Source organism: Phalacrocorax carbo, chromosome 9 (assembly GCF_963921805.1).
Source record: "Phalacrocorax carbo chromosome 9, bPhaCar2.1, whole genome shotgun sequence".
In the NCBI taxonomy this organism is placed as follows: domain Eukaryota; kingdom Metazoa; phylum Chordata; class Aves; order Suliformes; family Phalacrocoracidae; genus Phalacrocorax; species Phalacrocorax carbo.
In genome coordinates this window covers 13470532-13486962 of record NC_087521.1, presented here as the reverse complement: position 1 = coordinate 13486962, position 16431 = coordinate 13470532, and the positions used below count along the sequence as shown (strand labels likewise).

At 40.9% G+C, this 16431-nt stretch overlaps 1 protein-coding gene across 2 annotated transcripts in view; it reads left to right on the top strand.

The window, feature by feature from the left end:
• Positions 1–16431, top strand: part of ANGEL1 (angel homolog 1) — a 164693-nt gene that overhangs the window by 81627 nt on the left and 66635 nt on the right. For both annotated transcript variants that reach the window (XR_010374434.1, XM_064460441.1), the window contains exon 11: positions 11794–11874. Coding sequence is in view for 1 of the 2 variants with exons in the window: in XM_064460441.1 (XP_064316511.1) it covers positions 11794–11864 (71 nt within the window). In the remaining variant the exon portion in view is untranslated. The remainder of the gene's footprint in view (positions 1–11793; positions 11875–16431) is intronic.

Genomic DNA, 16431 nt, shown 5'->3' with positions numbered 1-16431 from the left:
AAGTCAAGGGTCTTAGGAAATCTCTGAATTAATGATATTAGCTTTTGTTCCATTTGGGGATTTCTTCGCTATTTCAAGGACTGTGAGATCACCTGGAGAAGATTCACCCTGGTTATGGAATGGAAGCCAGCTAGGAGGCCTGTAATTTCCTATTAGTACTGTGTAGTGGTGCCTTTGGGAATGACTATATCACTTCACATCTCTTCTCCTGTGCTGCTTCTGTTCCCAACCATACTGTGACTGCATCCTGCCCTGCCTTTGTATGCCAGAAGTCAAAAAAGAACAAGGGAGTAATGGAAAATCTGATATGGAAGTCAGTTGCTAAAGAATAGGGATATAATTAATGCCAGTCGTATAGCTTTATGGAAACTAGGTCTTGTCAAACAAACTTGATCTCAAGAATGTAATCTCAAAGAATGGATTGTTAAAGGCAATTGTGTAGATGTGATGTACTTATACTTTCATAAAGCATTTGACTTAGTACTGCAATATAGTCTGGCTAAAATTTTAGTATTACACAATATCAGTAAAGTGCCTGTTAAATGGATTAAGAACTGGTTAGCTAAGAGAGCTCAAAGGCATAATTTGTGGAAAGTATCACTGAATGAGAGAGTGTCCAGGGGATTTGGCAAGAAATGACATCAAGTTCAATGCTATTCAACAGGTTTGTCCATGATTTGGAAGTAATTATAAACCATAGCTGAATTTTCAGTTTTGCAATATCACAAGGTAGTGTAATAAGTAATGAGAAAAACTTTATATAAAGTGATTAGCATCACGAGGAAAGCTAATTCTAACAAAACATGTACTAGCAGTTGTATACAAAATAATCCACTCAGGATCAAGTACTGTATCTTGCTGTCCTCCTTTCTGTAGGTACATATTGAAAAAAGTCTATTGCGTTCCTTTAGAGTTGACCACAGGAGCAGGAAGCAGGACTGATTTTCAACCTACAAAAATGCCATTGACAGACTGCTAGTAGGATATAGCATATATCTCTAGTATAGACCTTTTAAAGCAAGGTAGAAAAACTGAAAAGAGCACAGCAGAGGAACCAAGATGACTTGGAATGAGCAAATAGAGCTGAGTTTGTTCAGTTTCAAAAACACTGAGAAGTGGCTTAGTGTAGAAGTACCTTCATGGAGAAAGAAATGCCAGGTGCACTTTTTTACGCTACCATGATCAGAGGACCCTTTCACAACAACAGGAATCAACATCTGGAAGCTAGAGCAGTTTGTATTAAAACTGCTGGTGTAGTTTATATTAAAAATAAGGTACATTTCTTTCAATAGAAGAATGATTGAATATTGGAAAGACTAGCAAGGATGTTTTTCATTTTGTATATCCTCAGCATCTATCCAGTGCCTTAATGAAAGAGTCATTTTAACTCATTACCATTGTGCTCAAAGTGCAATTCTGTGGCTTAAAATACAAAGGAGGGCATCCGCATGGTCCTTCTGCCCTTAAGTATGACTCTGTGGAATGAACAACGTGCTGAAGAGATTCTTGTTGACTAAGCATCATCTTTGTCCCTGCGTCATACTGAGGTCATATGCAACCCTGCTGTGTCTCTCTGTGCCACTATTAAAAAAGAACAAACTGGATGACCAGATGACATATTCTGTATATGTATACTCTCTCTCTCTCTTTGTATATGTATATAGCTTGCAAGAATCCATCGTTCTTCCATCTTGGGCTCCCAAGCCATGAATGTGTTTCTGGCCATGAGAAGGTGGCTTCAGTTAACAGCTTAGGCTGTATTCCCAACCTGCTACCTTCAGTCGGTTTGCCAGGTCAGACCAGTCTCATTTTCTGGCTCCTCAGCCTACACCCAGAGCTCCTGACTGTTCTGATGACTTTGCTTCGTCCATAGTGCTCTAAATCCCTCTTCCTCAACTCAGAATGCAGATAGGCTGTTTCTGGCCTTCCCTACTGGTAGGAGTTAATATCAGGAGCTATGGGAGATAAGGGTGCTAAAGAAGTCTCAGTAGGTCCAAGTAGGAAAAAGCTTTGCTCTGTCCCCCTTCTTTGCACCTTTGGGTTTGCAGATCCAAGGGAAGGGAAATATTTGAAATACTCAGAGGCTTTGGATGAAAATCCATAGGCAAAGATGGGGAACAGACAAACAGGCTCAAGATCTGAGTTACAGTGAGGAGAGAGAACAGTATGAGGAGGCTGAAGGAAGGTCTTTATAGTAAGATTTCCCATTAGAATATTTCAGGAGACTAAGAAAAACCCCTTGCAGCCAAAGCTGCTGTTTTGAACAACCAGAGCTTATGTGTCCCCCTCACAAAAGAACTGCAGCACCATCCTGTTTCTTTCTCATAATGGACATGGGCTTATATCCTCTCCTCCTTTTTTGTGATTCCAGTGGAGCTGGATTCGCTGAGCTGACCTGAGGCAACAGCCAGTCCTGCTGTAATTACTAGTGCTGCTTTCCTGGCAGTACCCCTGCATTCCCACAGTAGTTGTAGCGAGGGTCAGTGACCCCTGCAACCGCTTTATGCCCTTTACCCTTGCCTCCTTTCTCTGTAATGGCACTACCACTAATTTAATAGCATTAATGTTTTAAGCCTTTCTCAGATCATTCTACTCCCATTGGCCCTCCTCTTTCATCTTAATTTGGCTGGAAGAAATGGCAGCTCTTTCTTGCTGTTTGCTAATGAACCTGGAGCAAGCAGGAAGAATAGTGTCATAAAGGCTTCTATAAGCTCAGCTCAGACCAGTACCTGACTAGAGCAACTTTACAGCTGGTAAGAAAAGAAAGCAAAGCCTACCAGAGTATCTGTGGCGCAAGACTTTTTCTCAGGCATGATTAATTTCCTCAAATGCAATTAATTATTTTGTGATTCATATTTTTTTTTCTGTTTCACATGTGATTAAATCAGGACTCTATGAAGCTTTGTCAGCGGGAAAGAAAATTCCCTGGCTTGTAGGACAGACAGTACCCAAGTGGACAGGATCCTTTTGTGGGATACTGCAGATACTTAGTGGAGCAGATTTGATCTGGGCTTTTCCACAGGCTAGTTTGTAGCAGCTGTAGGACTGAGCCCTTGCCAAAGAAGCACTTATTAGTTCACACAGAGTGAAAGAATTCCAACAGGAGAGACTGTTCCCAGAAGAAGAAATTATACCAATCAAGGCATTTAACTATGCTGGGGGAGAGCCAAGTTCAAGTCTTAGGCCCAGAAAAGTAGACCAGGAACTTGAGCCCAAATCTCTTGTATTCCATGTAGGTATCCTTCTACATGCAGGCTTCTGTGTTGCCCAGTGCAAATTAGGGAGCCTTTTCTAGCAAGTGTTTCCTCAGGACAGTGAGTTCCCGCAAAACATGTAGATTTGAACAAATTCAGTATTTCCCAACAAAGCTGGTTATGCCAAGGACAGAAGGAAAAAACCCCATGAGCAGTTCTGTGGATAGGGTGCTGACAACAAGATCAAGAGAGAGATGTTAGGGAGATAATTAGATAGTTGCCCAAGCATGGGCAGACTTGTGGCAGCTGCTTAAGCTATGTCTCTCTTTTGAGTTCTTGCAAGTGTCTTCCTTACTTGGGCTGCAGTGTGTGTCAAATGGAGGAATTTTACATGGAATCATAGGGAGGATTGGCAGGTTTGCACCATTCTCTCCTGAATGCAGGGTGTGCCTGCAAAAGGCCACACACGCTTTCCTTTGCCTGTTTCCTTTCTGTGTGGAGGAGGAACGGAGATGTTGCTTCATGTGTGGTGCTTTCATATGCAGATGTGTACTTTGGGATTTGGGCCTATATGGAAGCAAGTCCTGCCATTACATTTGCTCTACTTTCTTTGTATCCAGTGCCATTGTTTTGGAGCACCTCCTAGCGCTGTTTGTTTCAGATACATGGCTGCTGATCAGTGCTATCAAAAGAGATCTGAGTAGATCTTTGATTCATCACCTTCCACTTCCTAGAATTATTGTTGTGCTTGCTTGTAGCTGGAAGGATTTGTTCCTTCCAGACACTTGGTATTGCCTCATTTAAGTGCAAGGTCACTTCTACAGCACTGGTTTTCATCCAGGTCCACCACTGCTTGGAAAGCATTCTCGAATAGCTGTTTGGCCTTTGGAATGAGTTTGTCCCAGACTGTTGCCAATGGACATCTGGATCAGAATCACGCTGGCATTGACTGGCCCCCTTGACAGTAGTCTGGGCAAAGAAGCCAGGGCTTGAAGAGATCATTAGGTAATTAGAAGATACTGCAGTTAATTGCAATCAAAGAGCCTAAAGAAATGGATGCAGAGGATCCCTTTGTGCTCCTAGAAGTAATAACTCCAAAGGAGTAAAACTGGCTCTGAAAATGTTCCCTTTTCTTTGAGAGACACTCCTGGGTGTATTGCAAGGATTTACTTAGTTTCCTGACAAACTACTTTGTACACCTGGTGGGGCTTGCAAAGCGAGGAGGCCTATAGAAGACAGGCCTAGATCTTTCTGTGGCTTGTTCACCATTCATATAATGGTTAAATGTTTCCACTGCACGGTCTTCTATTGCTAGTTGAGGAGGGAGAGTGAATGTAGCTGGACACTTAGAGTCTAGACAGGATGGTAGGACTGGCAGCTAGACAAAGCTTCTCTTTCTCCAGATTGATCTTCATGGCTTTTGGATAACAGGTCAGTCAGTGCCAGCTACATGGTGCAGTTTTTGCAAAGAACCTGCCAAAGTTTTGGAAAATTTTTAAGCATATCAGGAAGGGAAGTGTAATCGTGCATCCTGACTCCAGGCTTAGATCCTGTAACTCTAAAGTTTGAGCTGAAATTTAAGATCTCTTCTCTCTGTTCTCCAGGTTGAGCACAAAAGAGTGGAGCATTTTAGAAGTCTGAAAATCTGACATTGAAGTTGTTGTTCTTCTAAGGAAACAAAGGGGGTAGGAACTGAATGCAGCATGTGTAGTTGACAGTTTCAATTTTGTCAATTATTTTGGTGAGCAACAGCAACCTTTTCCATTCTCCTTCTTCTCTGTTGCTTTCCTGTGAAAGTGAACAAGATTCACAGATGTGTCTATATATGTACAGCATTTTGAAACTAGCACTGTGAAGTGATGCTGGATTTTCTTTAAATATTTTCTCTTAGTGAAGACCTTCCTAAACCAGAGGTGTTTGCATCCTTTGCTTGATGCTCATCTGATAAATTGTGATGAAAAATAAAATCACTGGTCAGCAGCAGCCTTCATCTGAATGGCCCTGAATGAGGCTTTGGGGTGGAGTGTTTTAAGCCTTCCTCTTCAAAATCAGAGCGCTCTGCCTGTGCAGTATTAGCACCATTTCACAGCCCAGAATCAGTCTCAACAAACTAAGCAGCATATTACTGTTTTGGTAACATGCAGGAATCCTAATCCAGAGGGACACCTGAATAACAGGCTCAAAATTTATTGGGAATCGAAGGTCAGGATACTTGCGAGAATTATGAATAGATAATTGAATGATAAATGTTAAGAACAAGAGGCTTCCTGCATCAGGTTTGGCAATAGGCACTTGCTAGAGGTGGTTCAGACAAGGACGCCTGGTGACTGCCCTCTCAGGAGATTCATGTTCAAGCAGCAGGTGCTGACAGCGTAGGAGAGGACAGGGGACTGGGAGGAACATGGCTTTTCCTCAGCTTGATAGTACACAGGCTGCCTGAGGACAAGTTTCCTGTCCCAAGTGCTTCCTTTGGGCAAGGAGGGAGGACAGGCTATGGGATTTGAATCCTTGCTAGCATGTGTACACAGAGATGGAATTAAATCTCTCTTGCATCCAAATTGTACTTTAAGAGCTTGATTTAACCCTCCACCAAAGAGGGAAAATAACACGCTAGTACATTTTTCTGCCCAGAGACACTAAAATTGATTTTCTGCTTTTGTTTAGAAAGAACTTTCATTCTTTTCCTCATGCTACCTCTCACCCAGAAGTAGACCTCAACTTTGTCCCAGCCCATGGCCTGGCCATCAGATGCCATCTACATTGTTTAGATCCTTCTGTCTAGACAGTTGTCCTTGCTAGAAGGCAATATTGTAATCTGCCTGTGTTCGGTGGAAAAAGAAATTTACTTAAAAATATGAGAAATGGTACTGGCTCAAGTATGGCTCTAGGACACTGTTGCTCAGGAAGGCAGAATGTGGCAATGAAAACCTTTTTTTTTCCCCTAATATGAATTTGTGTGTCTGCAATCTTTAGCTATGTGTCTATTAAGCTAGGTGTTGGCTATAGAAATGGAATAGCACCTTGTCACTATGGTTGTGCTGCCTTTCAAGTGGGGTTGAGAAGAAGGTGATAATTATCTGGTGATACCTGAGCATCAGATCAATTCTGTGGAATTGAGTGTTTCAAAACATTACTTACTTTTTTCACTTCATCAATTGAAAAACACTTTGTGTTTGGCTGACACCGGTTGTACTATACACTCTGGTGGCTCCTGATCATTCCTCCAAGCACAGACTAGCTGTGACAATCTTTTTATTCCATCCTATTGCCTTTCAGCCCCTCAGCCTCCAAATACCTGTGCCTTTCCACATGGAGTGCTGGAAATGCTCTTTCCAAACTTCTTTACCAAGCTCCATTGAATGTTTGTGATCACTCTCAATACTCATGTCTCTTTATGAAGCCATTAACGTAGGATGTTGAAGTTTGTCATAGAAATGGCAATAATGACTCAACTGCAGTTTATTACTACTCTTCTCTCTGTTCCCTTTTTTTCTTTCCCATCATTTTATATGTGTCCATGACCTTATTAATTGGATATTCCTGACTTGAGAAATTGTGCTTCCTCCTGGAGAAAGATTGCACCTTTGCCTGCTTCAGTGACAAAGCTAGAAAGCTGGGCAGAGTAAATAAAGCATAATGCCCAATATAAGATTATAATTAATAATGAAGTTTCTTCTTAGCTGCTTCAGCACTCTTTTCCTTGGGTTTTCACAACATCTTCTGAGATGCCAAAGGGCAGGGTCCAGTGCTCAAAACTAATGCTGCCAGCTATAACCTCCCCAACCCCTTTTTAAAACTCAGTCTAATGCCAGGTAAGAAAGGCGTTTTGGGTCTATGACTACAAGCTTCTTGTGCCTTCTTCTCCTGCTACTCTCATTTTCCCTGGCTAACCAGCTTTAAACAGCTGTCTCTGAACTTAATCCTCCTTCGCTGAGTTCCTGCTGGATCTTTCTTTTTCTCCTGTTTTTACCCCACTGCCCCTGTGCTGCCACTTCAGTGCAGTACCATGGGGAGAGAGGTTTCTTTTGCTATTTGGAACACTTCCTGAGCAGTTGCAGATTTTTTAAGGCAGTTAAAATGGCCTACAGATCATATATTGCGAGACATCTTTATCAATTATACGTTTTATTAACCCCACAGCCTCTAGTGTGCTCTCAACTTTATGCAGAGATCGCAAATTTCATACTAAAGATAAAAAGAATAGGGTTGGTCTTGAAATATTCTATCTACATGTTTTTTTCTCCCCACTTCTTTTTAGTTTTAGGGGTTCCTTGTGCCTGAAATATATTTATTAATACCATCACCTCCTCCTGTTTAATGTTTAAGTCTTTTGGTAGCAGTTTGTAGTGCAGTTTTCTATCTGCATCAGTCCTGTGCTACATTTTTTTCCTTTGCTGATAGTTTTGAGTGAAATAGAAACTGCGAAAGAATTTCTCCGAAGGGAAGACTTCCCACTCCACATAATCACCTCCCAAAATGAATATCACTTTTGTTGTTACAGTGACTTATGATAGACACATTATTTTTACTTTAATTGGTGTTCTATAACAAGGAGGTTAAGCAGATTTCAGGACTGTATTTCAAACCGGTATTTCAGTGATGGAAATCCAATGAGAAACTCTGACCATCAGTGAGCTCTTGGGGAAAGGTCACTCTTGGCATAACAGCAGTCAGAGAGCCAGGGTGACAGAGCTTGCCAGATTTCAAGAGTCTAGTTTAGAGAAAATACGGAACTATATTTAGTAATAGAGTATCTAAATCAGCCAAGCAAGACAGAGATGTTCATGGCCCTTGCCTGAGGTCACAAAGAAAGTCAGTATCGGAGGTGCAGTATTGCAACTGCAAGCTTTTGCTCAGGCTGTGTGCCTCCAGTATAGAAACGTATACCCTGTCCAGTCATGTCTCCATGGGGCAGTGTTAATATGACTAGCAAATGCTGCAGAGTTCCCAGCAAACTGCCAATGGGGACTCTAACTGGGCAAAATCTGTACCATCCAACCCCATGGAAGGTAATTACAAGCTGAAAGATTTTATGATCGTATTATTATCTATATTATATTCCACCATGAAAGAGATTAAAATATTATCTTAACACACCTGATCCTCCAAAATGCTACCAGGCATTTGAAAAACATAATTCTTTGTGTGTGTAGAATATTTTTCTCACGTGGGTCTTGCTGATTTCCCCTCATTCTCGATTCTCTCTGCTGATTGTCACATATCATTTCAGGAGCTAACCCCATCTCTGACTGCAGCTATTCGTTATCGGCCCCTTTGCCTCTACCACTTCCATTTGTAATTTAAACACCCTAATTTAATAGGTTTGTCTCATTATTTTGATTAATCATATTAACTCATATTAATTAAGAGATGGATTTAGGTAATGACAGAGGTTAATGGAGTCAGTTTTCACTTTCCCCTGGTTTTTCAAGGAAGGGGGGACACAGGGGTAGGAGGAGGAAATAAAAAGAGAGACTAGAAAGAGTGAAAAAGAGAAACTGTTGGGGGGAAAATCTCAGTTAGCAATCAGAAATTCCCTGCTAATTGAATGTCTGATTTTATTAATGATGAAATTTATAAAGGTCCTTAAGAAAAGAAAAGAATTTAGCCAGTTCAGCAGTTAAGTGTGAATATTAACTAACTCTGAGATAAAAGTTAAAATATCCATTTTCTTTTCTTTTCTCTAGTTCTTTAAATAAAAAGCTCTCTTTGACACTTCATCCCATTAGAGCTTTAGCTTCCTTTGCCATCCATTGCTAAACGGCTGGAGACTGTGCAGAGAATGTAATGTCCTGGATGGTTTAAAAAATGCTGACCTTGGGGGTCAGAAAGTAAATTCATGGATCATCATAGTGCTTATTTTCCTTGATGCTTGCTCTCTGATGATGCTTTGGTAAGTGGAAGAAGGATTCCAACTCTGCCCTACACTCTGTCTCTACTCTGTCATGCTTGTTTCCCTGAGGCTCAAGAAAAAACGAACTGCAAAAAATATCCGGTTCAGACTGAACTTTGTGTTGGTGCTGAGGGCTGCATTTCCATCTCAATAAAAGCATGATGAATCCTTTGCTCATTGAAGTCCCTCCATGGCAGGGTCTCACGGTTATTGCTCCTGGGCATGTCCAGCAGCAGCCTGCTCCTAATTTGTCCCTTTCTTTTTCCTTGCTCGTACCAATGCTATATAGGCATAAAAACCCATTTGAGGAGGGGAACTCTTTACAGCCCTACTGCCCTCATGCAAAAGACAGTATGGAGAGCTCTTTCACCCTGTGCTCCATGCCACTTCAACTGACCTGCTTCAATGAACATTTGAAGAGAAAGCCATTTTGGAGAAGCAGCTGGTTGGTAGTGAATTGTGGGGCAACTGTGCACGGCCCCAGAGTAAGCAGCCAACCTGTCTCCTTACCAGAAAAGATTTTTGTGACAATGGTAACATTCCAATGGTAAGCTTTTTGTGGCAATGGTAACATGGTATACAAAGTAAAAGGAGGTGACCCTACAAGAACAAAAACTGTTATTCAAACCATAAATTAACAAATATGAGCAAAGAGTTTGTATAAATTGTCACGAATCTAAATCGAAAAAAATTAGAACAAAAATGTTGTTTTGTGGACAAACTTTCGCAAAAAAAAATATATTTAATTGTGAAGGAACTTGATGTCTGTGTATATACTCTTCCAGTAAATGTTGCTATTGAAATGTAGTACCCACAGGCAACTTGTGAAAGGGAGCCAGTAAGGTTTGTAAGACCATGTATTAGTTTGAAGTGTAGTGCACTATCAGCCCAAAGATTATTTGGCAATAAATTACAAAGAAAAACACCAGGAACATGGTGAACATTTCCTGTGAGGTATTTTGGGAAATATTCTTTAAGTATGACCAACTGTAGCCACTGTATTTATCTTAACTCAGTAGAATATGCTGTCTGTGGAAGGATACACAGTACCCCTTGACTGTCCAGATTTCATGACTGCAGTACAGTTCCTTGCTCTCAGCTACTTTAGGCTGAAGTTTGCAACATAGGCAGTCTCATGTGAGTTTTTAATTTCATCCAGCTGGAGTCCTTAGACCTAACTTGACTGCCACTCAGAAGAAATTTGAATATAAATTCCAGAAGTTCAGTACTTTTTGGTGTGATCTGTGATTAAAATAGCAGAAGTCTAAAGTGGATTTTTTCCATAATCAGTATTTCAGAGTGGACGAATGAAACAAATTTAATTTCACACCGCACTAGAGCCATTGAAATACAATAGGATTGGCTGAACTTTTTGTGACTGTGATGAGAACATCAAAAAAGAATTTTGCTTTTGCAATGATGTTTCATAACAGGTAAAAATATACCACATTTCAAGACTGTTGGCAACCTGAGAATGTTGACAGTCTGTTGCTATGATGTTAGAAAGCACTACAAAATTAACATCCTTTTTTGTTGTTGTTTTGTTTTATCTTTGCTTAATATAAGCATAAGTCAGCTAGGGAATGGTTTCTATGCAAAATGACAGTTGACCTGAACAGTGGAGAACCATAAGTTTGAACAATCCAGTTGGCGTTTCCCATCTAATAGCTTTTGGCTTGCATATAGAATATAAGCACGTAGGACTTGCATTTGAAAAACACAAGGCTCAGAAGAGGGAGAATTCTAGGTGTGTAATATTAAGAGATTTCAGAAATAGATGACTGGAAGCATCTAAATGCAGCCTGGCATTATGAAATGACCCAATGAAATTTCACTAAATTGGGAATTAGAACAATACAACTGACAGTGTGTTTTTATTCAGAGAATGAAGGTCTTGTTCAAGCAGGGAAAGCCTCTCAGGCAGACCTGGTCTCTGTGGAGTCTCCCTGCACAGTTACTGACCCATCACAGCTGCCTCTCTACCTGGGAGTATTCCTGAAACTCCAGCCTCTGAAATCCTGCTTTCCCTTGAAGAGTTCTCATTTATTCTCATTTTATTAAAAGCATGCAAAGCTTTTGTCTCTACAGAAAAACTTGAAACAGTAGAATTTTAAAAGCTCAGAAAATGTAAAAGCCCAATAGGAAAATCCAATACATGTATATGCATATATATAAAAAATGTATATATAAATTTGTATATAAAAGACAACAGTACCTCATGTTTTGAGGCAGTTTTGGGATTATTTTGGAACCTGACTCAAAATTGAAGTCTTTCATTTTACAAAACTGTCAGTGATTTCATTGAGGGTTCAAATGGACAGAGAACACCAGATACAAGATTTTCATTGTGGGACTGGGAGGACTGGACTGCTCCTTTCTGGAGACTTTTAGTGGTTTCTGTTTGAATTAATATGTGTCTAAAGGGCAAGTTTGAATAAAAGAGCTTGACTTCAATGTTTATGATTTTTTTTCATACTCCTTCACTTAAGTTTGGGGTACAGATTATTTTTATTAACAGTAGACATTCAACCAGAGTTGCATACTGCAAGGGAGTACTAAATAGGCAAAAGCAGATTGTAATACTAGCCTCTGACTAAAAATAAACATTAAAAAAATAACAGCACAGAATAATTGTGTGGACGTAATATTTTTCTAAAAAAAAGCCACTGTAGTTTAATTCTGATTTTACTTGTGTGTTTTTTACAGCAGACAAAAGTCAATGGAATTGCCTCACAGTCTACAGTAGCATGAGCTTAGAACTGAATCCTGTGTCATAAAATATTACATGTAAGTATATACACACTTCTCTGTGGGTGCACTGTATCTCTTTGTCTATGCATATTCAAGTGTATATGTTTCACAGCGGCTGTCTGCATCATTCACTTCCAAAACCAGCACGCATTCATTTTCATAACTTTTTGTTCTATTACAATATTAATGGGACTATCAATGGGAGAGGACAAGAGAAGCATTTTTAATGTTTATCTGACAGTTGCAAATTTCACTTGAGGTTGTTTACTGGGATCTGATTGTTGGCAAAGAGGAGTATGAAAGGCAGCAAGATGAATGGGATCACAGGAAGAAGAGATGTATTTATGGGTCCTCTTAGCACCATCTAAGAGTAATAAAAAGTCCTGTCTTACCCCTCCTTTACCAAGAGTTAAATTTTAAACAGCAAAAAATGAGGAATTGTTTTAATTAACTTGATTTAATCCAGGTGACCTGTTCAAAGTGAAACACATTGCATGTAGTTACATGAAAACTAGGTGAAGGTCTCGGTTTATATATGTTTATTCTCATCCAACATATTTTCCCTAGTGGGGAAAATGTCTGGAAACGACAGAGAGTTTGTGGACTTGTGGATGAACGTGCAACGTGGTGTCAAACTGTGTACTGAATTGCTGTTGGAGCTTGCCTTTTTGTCTCTTCAGTTCTAGTACTATCCTAAGTGAGACTTATTTGTTACAGGGAAAGCTGAGCCCTTTCCCAGTTTTGGTCTGCAGTTCTACAGACCTTAAGTTTTACAGATCTGGGCATTACACCTCCAGATTTTCTGTGCTGTAACATCACCTCAGAAGAAAAAGAACCAAACAAACCCAACAGTCTTGGAATTCTGCTTGTCTTTTTAGTTCATGTTTTAAAATGTTTATCTTTAAGTATCAGTTTTTCAACTAGACAGGCAGAGACCCTAACTTTGCACCAGCCAATGTTTAAGAGCAGAATAAAAAATTTATAGGCTATACATTACACAAAAATGGTAGAATGACAGCTAAAAGTATTGTTTTCAGCTCTGGTCATTTCTGTCACAGATTACTGCAGAAATAGAAGAACTTAGAGTTAGGTAGCAGGCTGAGTTGTTTGGAAAAACAGGCTGTTTCATCTGAGGGAAAACCTTTGGAGAGGAACATGGAATCATGAGTGGAAGGTTTAATTTTCCATGAAAAATGAAATCCAAAATAACTGGCTACGTAGATTTGAACTGTTAAATGCTTCTTCCTGGGAATTACAGTTCATGTGCTTCTCTTTCTGTTCTTCTCACTAGGTTGGGCTTTTTTTGGTGGATTAGCTCTCCTTTGATGCACCTTGACTGCCCCACTGAGAAGCTTTGGTGAGGACTTAGACAACCACTACAGAGCACTGTGGAGGGTATTTTTTTTTTAATGAAAAATATGAAATTTCCACAGAAAATAGAAACATTACCCCAAGTTGTAATTATGTCAAAGGCAATTAATTTGGGGGAGGGCTTGAAAGAAATTTCAGCTGTCAGTAAGTAAAATAATAATTGTCATAGTACATGAATTCTTATTGTGTTTTGAAATATCACACTGAGGAAATAATAAATTTGGAAAGAAGCAGATACAAAACCCTTGGAAAGGAAATCAAACAGCTATATGAAATGGGATTCTCAGTTGTAATGTATGGCTTCTACCATCTGCTGCCTTTTGGCAAAGCAGCTCTCAGCCAGAGCTAGAATCCTTTGTCCTGTGCTGAAATAGTGTTAGAAATACACATTTCAAAGGTAGTGCACAGGAAAGACAGCTTGGATGGGTAAAGAGGGAATTTGACAATGAACCAGTCAACCAAACCTGTGACCTCTCCGAGATGCTTTTGTGAGCCTGCCTGATCTGTGAGCATTTGGGCTGGATGGTTTCGGTAGGGGTTTTCTTTTCTGGCATATGGTCCTGCCTTTTCTGGATCCCTTTCTTCCCCTTTCTGTGGGCTGGGGAGAGCTGTGCAGGCAGACAGCATGTAGCCATGCATGCCATCCAGCTGCTTTGAAAACTGGCTTGTGGTAGCAAGGGAGGAGGTGAGAAAATCCTTCATTGCTGCTTGTGCCAGGGATCATGGAGACGACACAGAGACATCAGTGGAGTCCACACATCATTGCCTGGTAACTCCACTGACTGTTTATCAATTACCAGAACTAATTTCTATTCAGTGTTAGGTTTGGGTTAATTACAGTTAAGTTCCTTTCAGTAGTTAGGTTAATTACCATTGGGTGTTCCCTGTTGTCACTGTCCCCAAAAGAGGGGGCTGATCCTGGCCCTGATTCCTGTCTACAAAATCCAAATTTGAGCTGGGACTAAGGCAGTCTGGACCAGTGCTTTATTATAAAACCAATGAGGCCGCAACCATGTTGCACATGCCTTCATTGCCTAAGCCTTCTCCAGCACTTTTAAAGCAATCTAGATTTGGTGTGTCCCTGCTCAGAGATGCTCCTATGGACTTTACACAGCAGGCAGGGTAGACTTAGCTATTCACTTACCTCTGGGCTCCACATGCAACTCTCACCTACAGTGCGACTGCTGGCTGGCTGCCTTAAAAGCTGGAGCCTCCTTCTTTGGAAGGCACCTGCAGGAAACGAAGAGTCCTACCCTTTAATAGTGAAATTGTTGGTGCAGTATCTGCATGTGTATTAACTGACTGCTGGGGCCAAAAGCACTGTAATTTCTCACAATTTTGCTGCAAATTGGCCTTTGGATTCTGGTGCTTTGTAGTGTGACATCCTCAGCAAGCTACCACTGTAAAAGTAGCATCAGCCGGGCGTTTATCTCTGGCATGCAACTGTCTACATCCACAGTCCCAACCACTGCATCTTTCTAAGCTGATTCCTCTGGGAAGGAGCTAGTGTGTCCTTTGGTCATGAACACAGCCATGTGCACAGGGGGAAGCCTCATCTACTGGGCTAAGCATTAAACTGAAATCCCAGGATCTGTGCCTTTAGATAACCCTTTTAGTGCAGTCAAGTCACTTAACTTCACTGTTGCAGCTTCTTCCTCTAGGGAAAGGAATTCAGCACCCTCTTGCAATGTAAAGGCTGATGAGTACAGCTGGTAGACTGGCTGAGTGAGGGGAAATGGAGGAGGCTTTTTTCTCCCTCCTGGCTGCACTTGATTCTGTTTAGGGCCCCTGTGGGAAAAAGTGCTATTTGGGGAAACGGATTTCTCACAATGAGGGTGGCAAATTTTTGGTAGGCTCTGAAAGAACTTTGTGGAAATGATTTCAAAAGTTGCATTTACGGAAAAAGATAATAGGTGAGGAAAATGGAGAACTGTTACTTGCTGTATTCTCCTATACTAGAACAAGGCACTGTTCCATAGAGCTGACAGGAGGTTGGTTTAAAAAGGATAAAGGAAGGAGCTTCTGTGGCTGGCTGCTAGAGGTTCTGAGACCTGAGAGCACTAGCATGTTCGAAGAGGGGCTAAGCAAATTTGTGAATGGCAGGCTCATTAAATGGATGCTAAAGAGAACATGAGAAGGTACTGCTGCATGCCACAACTCTGAAGGAAGAGAGGTGCTGCCAGAGGAAGGTTTAGGAGAGATGGTACATGACTCTGCTTAGCTTGCTTTGTTTTGGAGTGTTGTGTGTAACAGAAAACTAGTAGTGGTAGGACCAAATGTGAGGTGACCGGAGGACAGAATTACCTTATTGCTTGTGATCCCAGTGGCCTGCACAGGTTTTAAGTGAAAGCAAATATCTCTACTGGCCATGAAGTTGGCATAGCATCCAGTGAGTTGTTTTCCCAGGGTGATACTGACTGACATTATTTTGTGCTGAAATTTTCCTTAGCATATCCCAGCTTGGCTGGTGGATGAAACTGGACAGGAAGCAACAGCGTACCTCTGTGGAAAAGTATCTTCAGCAATTCTGTGTGTGCACCAAGCCTAGAGCCTGTTCTGTAGTTTGGGTGGTTGGGGGCAAACCATGTGCTTTCTGCCTCTCCTGCTTTTTAAAAAGTCCCTTTAGCAATGAGCATTGTTGTGCAATAGGTTCTGCTGAGCATGCTGGCAGCAATGATTCCTAACTGAGGGACTCATGCTTCATGCTTATCCTGGAAGCTTGTTTCACAGGATCATCCTAAGATGCTGAGAACAACTATGTTGTTACGTGCAGGAATATTATTACAGTGCCTTCATAGGTGTCTATGATGCTGAAACTCACATGCCATCTGCTTGTGTGAAGCTCTGCTCTAAGCCAACTTGATTCCACCTTCAGGTTGTATGCTGAAGTGGTAAAGGTATTTGAAGTATTTCTTCTCTCTTTCCAAGCTAATGCCTTTCAATTGCACCTGTCTCTTATCAGAATGACCTTTGGTAGGACACAGTGTGGAAATTTGGAGAGTTACATTCAATATGGTTACCTTCAGTCATGTTCATAAAGTTCTTTGCAGGCATTTATAATGTAACTTTGGATCGTGTTCCTGAAGTAAGAAAGTGTTATATCTAGGTTGAAGGTAGGGAAGTAAAGGTAGAAGGAGGCAAAGGTGTTTGCCCAGGTCTGCAGATAAAGTCACTGGACGTTGACATCTCAAATCTGGTGCCTGCCTTTGTGTCCTAAAATGT